Source organism: Lycium barbarum, chromosome 11 (genome assembly GCF_019175385.1).
Source record: "Lycium barbarum isolate Lr01 chromosome 11, ASM1917538v2, whole genome shotgun sequence".
Taxonomy (NCBI): Eukaryota; Viridiplantae; Streptophyta; class Magnoliopsida; order Solanales; family Solanaceae; genus Lycium; species Lycium barbarum.
The window spans coordinates 29,864,397-29,876,991 of record NC_083347.1 but is presented as its reverse complement, the minus strand read 5'-3'; the positions used below and the strand labels follow the sequence as shown (position 1 = coordinate 29,876,991).

Below are 12,595 nucleotides of genomic sequence, written 5' to 3'. Positions count from 1 at the left end.
ATATTCATTGACCTACATAAATCATAGATGAAGCATCCTAGAAAGTTTCAATTAAGTATGATATTTAGAGTGCGCTAACGATTATAAAAAATATCGTTTTACATGTTAAACTATGCTACATACTAGTACGAGGGTGTAAGGATGTGTTATGTAGTATGAAAATATTTGAAACCAAGTCGCTCAAACAAAAGATCACAAAATAGAGAACGACGAAGAAAAAAAATAGGCCGACAAGCCTGCCCCGTGCGGCCAGCGCACAACTCGCAGCCAGTGCACAAGGACAGGCGGAGGGACAAGAAACACCCAATGAACACATAGGCTAGGCATATGGCTGGTCATGTGGCACACAAAACTCACAAAGGTAAAAGGTCACAGACGCGTAGCAAGCGTGCAACACATGTGTATGTTTATTAAAGGCCAAACTTATCGGGGGCCCTTGTGTTCGTCAAGATCTTTTAGTTAAACACCTCAACTAAGTCTTGTTCATTTAGACACCTATGGTAGTGCCAGACTGTGCCATTTAGACACTTTTCGCTGAGTTGGCATAGTAAGTGTGATACATTCACTAGTGGCGCTTGAACGGCTTTATTTAGTCAATTTTTATTTGATTTTTTCTCTTCTCCTTCCCCTTTTTTTCCCACCCATTTCCCCAAGCTTAAACTCCTTCAACGGATCAGAGGTTCTAAAATTATGTGTTTTATCTTCTTTTCTCACCTTCATCGTTGCAACTATTCTTACCTTTTGATACGATTTTTACCATAAACAAACCCAATTTCATAAACAAACTCAATTTCTTGCTCTCTCTCCTCATAAAAAGAAAAAGAAAATCAAAGGAGCTCATCAAAACACTATTAATGGGTTATTTAGAAAGCTTGAATACTTAAAATGGGTTACTTGATTTGATGAAAAATTTGAGAAGTTATTGTTGGGGTTGTCTCTGGGTCTTTGTGGGTAATCCTTAGTTGAAGTTATAACAAATTTGAAGGAGTTTTTCTTGAAATTTTGAATTGAAATCGTGGTTCGAACAAGAACACACATGAAGATGGTGAAGAACACCAAGAACATGATTTCCAGATTTCTCTTTTGTTAGTAAATGCATTTTTGTGTTAATAATAATAATGTGTAGGGTTTAGAAAATAGTTTTTTTTTTTTGAAATATTAGTTTTTACTCAAAATTATTTTTTATATTAAATAGTTTTTCTTTTCTTTTTTCTTATAATTTATGTTAAAATTATTATTTTGCACTAAATGCTGCATGCCCTCTTTTAATTAGTCATTATACCACGACACACGCGAGTGTATTACACACACTTTGTAATTTTAGCTGATTGTTAAAAAAGGGTTTAATCGCAACAAATTCAATGTAGTCTGAGTGCTCAATAGGTACAAGGCTTAGTTGAGATGTTTAAGTGAAAGATCTTGCCGACCACAAAGGCCCCCAATAGGTTTGGTCTTTATTAAAAGGTTATTAAACGCTAAACGTGTCATCTACATGCTAACAAGAGCTAATAACTAAAGAACATCATTTGGAAATATATATGTGGGACATATTTTGGAACATATTAAAGATGTATAGAACAGGGAAAATAGTTTGGAAAAGGTTGAAAATGTTAAGAGGAAAAGAAGTCCAAGGTGAATCAAGAACAAACTTTATAAATATATATCTTACGATATGTAATGAATATTCTTTGATGAAATTGTAGCACTTCCAGTCTAGTTTCCAAAGATTCAAACAGTTTTTTATTTGAACATTTCTACAAAAAGTTATGACTGTTTTACCGAAAGTTGGCAGTATAATCACAGATTGTGCGATGGCACGACACACAATCAAAGCACAAGTCTCCAGCACTATAAATATAGCCATTTTAGGGGAAATTGAGCTTGGACTAAGGAAGAAATTTGAGCTATAAACCAAGGTGAATTTCTTGGTATATCAATAATGGACTAACATTATCTAATAGTGATATTAACATTATTATGGATCAAAATCCATAGGATCTCTTACAAGAACACCTCAAGTACTTCAAAGCTTCACACTTAGAATTTTCAAGAGGGGTAATTCCAATACTTTATTTTTACATATTGTATTCCATAGAGATTATTGAACATAGATATGGAGGAAATTTGTGATTTAAAGTAGAGATTGTTGGAACACGGAGATTGGTCTTGAACTTGAAATTTGGTTGCAGAAGGAGATGAATAGTAGTAGTGAGTTTGTATGAACAATGTTGCTTGATGTTTCTAATGGAATGCCTGACTTTATAACTCATATAACGAATGCATTGAGTCAAAATAAAAGAATCGACCTTCAATGAAAGAATGTGAATCTTTCTTGAAACTTTTGAAATTAGGCCTAAGTGTTGGACACTTAGTTGATTAAATTGGTGTTGTTATAAAACGTTGTTGATGAGTATGAATTCAGATATGTAAAATTGCAGTTGTTGGTACATTTGGAACGAATTTGGTGAACGTTAGCTATTTTAGATCGACTTTGAGGTACGCCGAATTTTAAGTTATTTTGTGGGCTTTCATACTATACCATACTTTCTAACTAACATATTAAATGAGATTCCATGAACGTGTGCAACAAGCTTACATAATTTTTTCCATGATTACTGAAGTGATGAGATCTCTTAAAGGACAAAGTCTTCAACTTTATCGAAGTGTCTACGACTCCTTATATATAATCCTTATATTATTTGTGCACCGCACTGTACTACTTAAAATATCTCATGACTTGTTAATGAAATTCATGACATGTTTTTAAATGATAAAATGGTGATTCTTATAGTGATTTTTATTTTTATTTTTTTAGACAAAAGAAGAAGAAATGAGCATTTGATACCATTCGAGATAAGAGATTAAATTCGACTAAAACGCCACGACTTAATATGAATCACATAGTGACAATTGCACACTGTTTAGCTGTTCGAAGGGGATGTATGTAACTTTCTTTGATCCTTGAATGAATTATAAAATAAATTGAATTTCCGGTAAAGGCCATAATTTTTAAAAACAAATGTAATGTGCTTTGCTTATATGTTTGGAGGAGTATGACAACCTCTTGAATTCCTTTACCTAGTTGTTTACGGGGTATACTAGCCTTAGTGGATGTAATCCCTAATGAATTTCAACACCACTTGTGCGCATGATGTTGCCACACCGGATGATGGAAACAACAACTAAGAATACTAACCTTATAAACAATGGGATCAGCGATGTTAATTTTGAAAAGAGAAACATAATATTAAAGGCTTCGTGCACTCATATTTGAATGAGAAACACATATTTTACCATGTCAGCATAAGTGATTTACAAGACACATTTTTATCGAGCAAAAATACTCTCTATGCTCACTATTATAATTAAGATGTCTATCTGCTCGTTAGGGGTAAGTACAAGGGTTATCTATGTCTTTCATCTCTCTTAATTATATCTGGTTTCGGGAAAAAAATATAATATTTTGTAAAAACTTAACAATAATTATAATTTATAACATTTTTACGAAATTATGATATAATTTAACTTAAAAAATATTAAATATAATATTCAAATTCATAAAGATACCTAGATCTTCCGACTCCCATAAGTCATAACCAAACCTTTCATTCATTTTGGTAAATCATAAAAATTATGGAAAAGAACTCATAAGCCGTGGCCAATAAAAGTGAAAGGTTCATACAGCTGACAAGTGATAAGAACAAATACGCATAGATCTTAGCCAGAAGGCCAGGAAAGATATAAAGCTTATAATATAGCACATGAAACCAATATCGCACAAATGGCCTATTTTGGGGTGGTCTTTAATTTTTGTCCCTTAAATTTATGATCTTTAATTTTTGCTCTTCAGCACTTTTGACGCGACACAAATTTAAATTTCACTCGTATCATGACATTTCACAAGTTATGTCGGAGATGACAAAACCATTAACACTCAACATAATATAAAAAATACTACACAACAACTTATGCCGCATAAACTTAATTCAATAGAGCTTGTATCGAGAGAGGCAAAAATTTAGTTTCCAAAGATAAATATTGCAAATCTTATGCCAAGCAAAGTAAGTTTGAATATTGTCATTAAATGAGCAGAGACAAAAGTTGAAAACCACATAAGCGAGGGCCAAACACTAAAGACCAATGCATTTGAAGGCCAATCCGTGCAAATACTTCATAAATTTTCAATATTAATAAATTATATACTAAAACTATATTTTTTTTTTTTTGTCAAACCAACTATGCCCACAAAATAGGAACCCCAAGCAGAGAGCAGCCAACGCTCCTGGCGGTTATTTCCACACTTTGGTTTTTTCTCTTTTCTTGTTTCCTCCGCCCCTTTTCCTTCTTCTTCCCCTTTTATGTCCTTCAATTATATAAACACATTCATCTGTTTGTTTACTCACATTATACACAACAACCTATCTCTCTATTTTCTCTAATTCATCATCATGGCTATGGCTTTCTCTGCAACGAAAGTTTTGCAACCTTTGCCCCTGAATTCTACTAGATCTGCTGATAAGCCCCTTTTGGGTCTTAAGGGAAGCTGTTCTTTTATTGGATCATCGCTTTCTCTTAAGAAGGATTTCTTGCCTCCTCAATCCCAACGAAGATCCAATGCAGTTGTTGCTGTTTCTGATGTTGTTAAGGAAAAGAAATCCAAGTCTAAGTCCAATATCTCCAATTTGGTACCTCCATTTTCTTGATTTTTGCAGTTTTGCTCCCTGTTTTTGTTGATTTTGGCTGTACTAGCTCAGTTTTCATTTGGGTCATGCTCAATTTGTTATTTTAGTAGCTCGATCTTATTAGTGTTTTTTTTATGGCGATTTAGTGATTGTTTGTTTAAATTTCTCCTACAAAGATTCTGTTTTTTTTTTGGCTAAAGATTTGTCCTTTATTGGGGTTGATAAGTCTTTTAAGTGTTCTTTGTGTTAATTTAGTGCTTATCTTTGAATCTATCGTATAACATTGTAGTTGTCTGCTGTTTCATCCCAATTTTGATAATTTAGGCATTTGCAAGCTCAAGTTTTTATTTGTTAAGTAAAAGAAATCCAAGTCCAAATCTTCTATCTCCAATCTTGTATACCTGCATTTTCTTGATTTTTGCTCCCAGTTTTTGCTGATTTTGGCTTTGCAAGCTCAGTTTTCATTTGGGTCATGCTCAATTTGTTATGTTAGTAGCTCTATCTTGTTTGTGGTTTTTTTTTTTTTTTTTAAGATTTAGTGCTTGTTTCTTTAAATTTCTCGTATAAAAACTCTGTCGTTTGCAAAAGATTCGTCCTTTTTCGAGATTGGTAAGTTTTTAAGTGTTCTTTGTGTTAATTTAGTGCTTATCTTTTGAATCTATCGTATGACATTGTAGTTGTTTGCATGATTTGCTTGTTTGTGATTTTGTTAATTAGTTGTCTGTTGTTCCATCCAAATTTTGATAATTTTGGCATTTGCAATTAAGGAAAAGAAATCCAAGTCCAAATCTTCTATCTCTAACCTGGTACCTGCATCTTCTTAATTTTTGCCAAAATCTTTGTTGGTTTTGGCTTTGCAAACCTAGTTTTCATTTGGGTCATGCTCAATTTGTTACTTTAGTAACTCTATCTTATTAGTGGTTTTTTACATGGAGATTTAATGCTTGTTTCTTTAAATTTCCCGTATAAAAATTCTGTTGTTTGCAAAAGATTTGTACTTTTTTTTTTTTTTGAGATTGTTAAGTCTTTTAAGTGTTATTTGTCTTAATTTAGTGCTTATATTTGAATCTGTCGTATGACATTGTAGTTGTTTGCATGATTCAGCTTGTTTGTGATTTTGTTAATTATTTGTGTCTGTTGTTCCGTCCCAATTTTTATTTCTTGGCTCTTGCAACCTCAGTTTTTATTTGGGCCATGCTCAATGTGTTATTATAGTAACTCTATCTTATTAGTGTTTTTTTAATGGAGATTTATTGCTTGTTTCTTCAAATTTCTTCTATAAATTTTTTGTTGTTCGCAAAAGATTCATCCTTTCTTGGGATTCTTAAGTCTTCTAATAGTCTGTTTGGCCAAGTTTCTAAAATCAGATTATTTTAAAAAGTGTTTTTTGCAAAAGTGCTTTTGGCAAAAAGCAGTTTGTGTTTGACCAATTAATTTAAAAAACACTTTTTGAGCAGCAATTAGTGTTTGGCTAAGCTTTTAAAAAAATGCTTCTAAGTGTATTTTTCTCAAAAGTGCTTTTGAAAAAAGTGTCTTGGGCAAAAGCTATTTCTTTTAGCTTATGAAAAACTGCTTCTGCTGCTCCCCAGAAGCACTTATTTTCTCCCAAAAGCTTGGCCAAACACCTCACTTTTTTAAAATAACCACTTATTGGAAAAAAAATAAGCACTTTTGGGGGGGAAATAAGTTTGGCCAAACAAGCTATAAGTGTTACTTGTGTTAATTTAATGCTTATCTTTTTGAAGCATAATTCGGCTTGTTTGTGATTTTGTTAATTAGTTATGTCTGTTGTTCCATTTGCCATTTGAAAGCCCTGTTTTAATTTGTGTCATGCAACTTTTGCCCCATTTTAAGAGTTGTTATTGTAGCGATTTAGTGCTTACTCTTCTTAGAATTTCCCATATAGCAGAGTTGTTGAAAAGGTTTGGGCTTTTGTGATTTTTACCCAATTATCTGTGTCTTTTGTTGCATTTAGTTGATTACTAAGGAGGAAGGATTGATACTGTACGAGGACATGGTGTTGGGAAGAGCTTTTGAGGACATGTGCGCCCAAATGTATTACAGGGGCAAAATGTTTGGTTTTGTGCATTTGTACAACGGGCAAGAAGCTGTCTCAACTGGTTTCATTAAGCTCTTGAAGAAGGAAGACTCTGTAGTTAGCACTTATCGTGATCATGTCCATGCATTGAGCAAAGGTGTTCCAGCTCGTCAAGTGATGAGTGAGCTATTTGGGAAGACTACAGGGTGTTGTAGAGGCCAGGGTGGATCGATGCACATGTTCTCCAAAGAGCACAACGTTCTTGGGGGTTTCGCTTTTATTGGTGAGGGAATCCCAATAGCTACAGGTGCTGCATTTAGTAGCAAGTACAGAAGGGAGGTCTTGAAGGAGGCTGATTGTGATCATGTCACAGTGGCCTTCTTTGGTGATGGAACTTGCAACAATGGCCAATTCTACGAGTGCTTGAACATGGCCGCATTGTGGAAATTGCCCATTATCTTTGTTGTTGAGAACAATCTGTGGGCAATTGGGATGTCCCACTTGAGATCTACTTCTGATCCTGAAATTTGGAAGAAAGGTCCTGCCTTTGGGATGCCTGGGGTTCATGTTGATGGAATGGATGTGTTGAAGGTGAGGGAGGTAGCACAAGAGGCTGTTGGCAGAGCTAGGAGAGGGGAAGGTCCCACTTTGGTTGAATGTGAGACTTACCGGTTCAGAGGACACTCTTTGGCTGATCCAGATGAGCTTCGTGACCCTGGTGAGTTTTCCATTTCCCTTTTGTTCCTTTGCTCAATTATTTTAAATTCGTCTCATTCACTTGTGTTATTATCCTCAATCCACTTATAGCTGTTTCTTTAATACTGCTGCTTTGGCATCTGTGGTATCTGTGCTATCTGAATGATCGTAGCCCGTGTTTTCTAAGGTTTTGAAGGATAAACCTTTAGTACTTAATAGAGAGCTAATAGTCTATCAAACTTTGGGCAGGTTGTCTGAGGACTTGTTAAATGTGTTACCTCTGGCTTTTGCTATCAACAACTATACAATTTCTTAGCACATTAGCTGATCACTTCTTTTAGTAGTATGTCTGTACTTTAATTATTTATATCGCCATTTACGTGAAGCTTCAAATTGGCTGATTGTGCGGAAACTTTTGAGATAGTGATTTATGTGCGAGCAACTGTGTCAATGTAACCTTGGTAAAGTTTGGAATGAGGAGCACCTCGGATATAATTATTTATAGCTTCCATTTACAGTCAAGCATATATAGTATTAAGTATCTCTGGGATAGCACTAGATGTATTCTCTGATGGAGACATACCTCCAAAACAAAGGGAACAGAAACACCTTAAAGGAGCTCTAATGCTCCATAACTCCTTTGTAGAAATGCTGTAGGATATATGATCCAACATCCAAGTACCATAATAGAATGAGCCTTTTAAACTCTATTATCTTATTTTGTTGCTCATGTACCCTTATACGCGGTCCACATATTTGGATAATTACTTCATCTCTTTGACCTGAATTTGTTCATTTTGGTAGCTGAGAAGAATCACTATGCCACAAGAGATCCTATCACTGCCTTGAAGAAGTATATGTTTGAGAACAACCTGGTCAATGAAGCAGAGTTAAAGGCCATAGATAAGAAGATCGATGAATTGGTTGAAGAGTCTGTGGAGTTCGCAGATGCAAGCCCTGTTCCAGCTCGTAACCAGTTGCTAGAGAATGTGTTTGCTGATCCTAGGGGCTTCGGAATTGGGCCTGATGGAAGGTACAGATGTGAGGATCCTAAGTTCACTGAAGGCACAGCTCAGGTCTAGTTCTCAAGGCTGTGCTATGTGGACCAAGAAGCAGGCTTTCATTTAGTAATTATTGATATTGATAGCTCTTCTACATGTATCAATGTCTTTCCTCATGAGAAAGGTCTGATGTTTAGTTACTTTATAGTTTCAATTTTGTCAGGGTGGTGTTCTCTTTTATCTTGGACATTGTTTGTTAGTTGTACCATTCGTGAATGACAAAACCTGAAGGGCCTTGCGTTCCTCTTTTTGCATATTCAGTGGCTGTAAGTTTCTAGTCTCTTTTGCATGTTCAGTGGTCTTAAGTTTCTAGTCTCTTTTTGCATGTTCAGTGGTCTTAAGTTTCTAGTCTCTTTTTGCATGTTCAGTGGTCTTAAGTTTCTAGTCTCTTGGCATTCGGTCTTGTACCATTTGTTAAATTTCTTTCAGCTTCTTAGCTCTGTGTCCTCTAGCTTAACTCTACTTGTTGCATCCTTGGAAAGCTGGGGATGAATTGTGTTCATGAGAAACCAATTTGGAGGGTGCTAATGTTTATTGTATTTGTTAGTTGGTGTATATTGTTGATACTAGTATTTACGTGGTTCGCCCAATGTCATGGGAGGCTATACCTCTAAGCTTGCTCCTAAATTTTCTAGGGACCTAGTATTCAGTCAAAATATTCTGGTGAGAGAGTGTCTAGCCCAAGTAGGAAGTAGCTCTAAGGTGTAGGACGGCCAGGATTGGTTATTGCACTGAGCACGCGTTCTGGTGTGTTAATGCTCATTCCATGGGCTATCTGTATTTCTGGAACTGTGAAAAGGAGAGTAGAGTGCCAGTGGACTTCTGATCGTGAAAAGAAATTTTATTGGATTTGTTGATGTCCTTGAATCGTCAATCTTAGATCAACTTCTGCATCTATGATTTTGACTTGTAATATGTAATCCAAGTGAACAGATAGAAGTCCTTACTTTGGTGGAATTTACCTTCATTGGATCAAATCAACAGTACATTTTCTCCAGTAAGGCTGAGGAAACAGAGCGTGTAAGCAGCCATTGTTTTCATTTTTCTGCTTACAGATATAAGAACGCCTCTTTCTACAAAAAAGTTAAACACAGAATTAATAACTCATCAATAATAACATATTGATCGTAAATAACTTTAAAAGTGTAAAACTACTTACCATTTTTCTAGCCACGTGTCTCTAACTTTTTGCCCCTGCAGTGTGTAAAGAGCCACCTTTCTGGGACGCAAGGGTAGCCTTTGCCTGCTCAAACTTGGCGATAAATTCAGTAGTTCGCCAATATGCTTTAAGTTGCTCCCACTGTCTGTCGGTTAGCCGGCTTCTTCATATACTTTATTTTTTCCGATCAGGGAAGTTTTTGATGGCTATGAGCAAGTATAGTAAATTGTCCAATGGCTGTTTACTTATGCTGACAAAGACACCTCATTAAACCTCAAATCTCTCTCCTTCCAAGAAGAAATTTAGCTTCTTTGATAGAAGAGATCTGCATTATTCAAAGGCGTTTGCCAAATGCAGCGAGTAATGTGTTAAGAAATCAGAATTTGCAGCATACTGAAAGAAGAAATAAACACATGCAGCCAGAGACCAAACCACGGGTCGACAAAACACAGGGAATTTCGAATCATCTCCAATTAGTTCGATTTGCATGAGTTAATTCCACTTCACTGATTTTTGAGCTCTTTGAAGAAAGTTCTGTATCCAAATTTTAGTTTGCACTGTCGTTTAGAGAAATCTCATTGCTTCTTTGCCATCTTTTTTTCTCTCCCCCATTTTAGGCGCAGATTTTCATTTTTTTTTTTACATAGTAGATATACAATGGAATAATATTATACGGTTTCAATGATAATTTTAAAAATTGGTGTGAGGTGATAGTCTAAGGCTTTAGTCTAGTGGTAAGAGCGCAACACGTGATGTGTGGATTAGGCGCACATTATAAATTTGAATGGTGTTATAGACAACAGTTTGATATTTAACTAGAAAAGAGTAGGGGGAATTGCTATGGGACTCCCTAAAGATACAAAAAGACAGTTTATCAACCACTCACAAGACCACCGATATATTCGACTTGGCTCCCAAAGATAATCAATACCCAATCTATAGGAGGAGAGCGGAAGATAATGAAAGATAGACAAGGACCTAACTAAATATATAACACGGATTGGGCTCCCCTCGGTTACATGATCCCTCCATTTCATCAAGTATACCTTTATAAATTTGACATGTGTCCTCCTAAAAATCTAATGGATCAGATGTAATCAATGCATTTAACTAAGGTAATCAATTCTCTCTCCTCACAATTCCCCAAACTCTACTCTAAAAAAATTCTAATCTTCCTAATCTTCACAGAAAACACAGTAACCCATTCGAATTTTGTCAGTTCAAGTTTATATCACCAGTAGCTTGGTTCTTCTGATGTGACATTTTTTCAATTTTTGCTTTTATCTTTTTCGATTTCTTATGTGGGTTTTTCGAAAAGAATTCTTTCTCCATTTCTATCTTCTTGTTTGAGAGTTCAAAATCTCTAAATTAAAATCTTTTCCTTTCGATTATTTCAATGCAAATCTAAGTTAAGGAAATGAACATAACGAACTTGGAAAATATGACGGGGAAAATAAGGATGAAAGGTGTTTTCCCGGCATTTAATAAGAAACACAGTCGTAGTAGTAGTAGTTAATAATCTAAAGAACTGAAGAGAAATGGAAGACAGAGTTGAAGAAAGAAGATTATTAACTACTGCCAATGATTTGAAATTTGGGAATGAATGATGATGCTTTTTCTTAAAAGGTTTGAGAGCAAAACAAGGAATTCATGTCAGGCAACGTGAGGAGAGAGCATTGTTTACCATAGTTAAATGCTTTGGTTAATTGATTAATACCCTGTTTGGCCAAACTTATTTTTCTCCAAATGTACTTATTTTTTTAATAAGTGTTTATTTTAAAAAATGTGACGTGGTTGGCTAAGCTTTTGGAAGAAAAAATAAGTGCTTTTGGAGAGTAGCAGAAACAGTTTTTCAGAACCTAAAAAAAATAGCTTTTGTCCAAAAACACTTTTTTGAAAAGTACTTTTGAGAAAAATACACTTAGAAGTATTTTTTAAAAACTTGGTCAAACACTAATTGCTTCTCAAAAGCACTTTTTAAATTAATTGGCCAAACACAAACTACTTTTAGTCAAAAGTATTTTTTTGAAAAACGTACTTTTTAAAATAAGTTGTTTTTATAAGCTTGGCCAAACAGACTATAAATCTGATCCATTAGATTTTTAGGAGTACACATATCAAATTTATAAAGGTGTACTTGATGAAATGGAGGGATCATGTACCGGGGGAGCCCAACCCATATAACACAAATTACTATTCCATCTATCATATCAGTCTAGTCGATCCGATTCGTTCTTATCTATATATAGAACTCATCAAAATTGTTCCAATAAAAAAAAAAAATTGGTGTGGGGTGAAAAATATTTTAATCCTAACACAAATATCTTAAGACAAAATAATACCACCTTCTTCTCAAAGTTATTTAAAAAAAAAAATCACATAACTAATTTTTGGAAAACCAACCCCCAGTTTGGATAGTTGTTCCCGTGGTTCATTAATGTATGATTTCTATGAAATCATGTTTGTATCCATTATTTTTAAAATTATGTGGTATGATGTTGTAAATGTTACACCTCGGGAAAAAAAAATTCATGTCGTTGTGCGGCAAATAGACTAACGCAGGGTGAGATGTATATGATGTCCCTATAAGTAAGAAGGGATACTTGATGTTCCTAATTAAGATTCCAAAGACATTTGAGGCAGGATAAGAAAGCTCGTTGGAGATAGTTAAGGTAGAGGATACCTTACCCCGAATACAAACGTACTAACAGGTATTCCTGGTGATTTACAGGGTTAGAAGTCGAACGGATCGAATCAGCGAAATCTGAACAGATTCATGAAATTTTGCAGACACCAGTCAGTGCCGACGGGCCGTCGACGTGCCGACGGGCCGTCGACATGTCGACGGACCGTCACTGTGCACCGTCAATATGTTTCTATAGACTGAGATCTGCAGGCGCAAGTCGACGGACCAAGTTGACGGACCATCGACCCAACCGTCGACACGTTTCTGCAATCA

The 12,595-nt window shown here is 35.2% G+C and overlaps 1 protein-coding gene across 1 annotated transcript; it reads left to right on the top strand.

Annotated features, from left to right (window-relative positions):
- The first annotated feature begins 4,230 nt into the window (after positions 1-4,230).
- On the top strand, positions 4,231-8,731 carry LOC132620487 (pyruvate dehydrogenase E1 component subunit alpha-3, chloroplastic). Its single transcript, XM_060335163.1, has 3 exons — positions 4,231-4,685; positions 6,658-7,438; positions 8,221-8,731. Exons 1-3 carry the CDS (start codon positions 4,449-4,451, stop codon positions 8,496-8,498), a joined length of 1,296 nt encoding a protein of 431 aa, XP_060191146.1. The 5' UTR covers positions 4,231-4,448; the 3' UTR covers positions 8,499-8,731.
- The last annotated feature ends 3,864 nt before the right edge of the window (positions 8,732-12,595 follow it).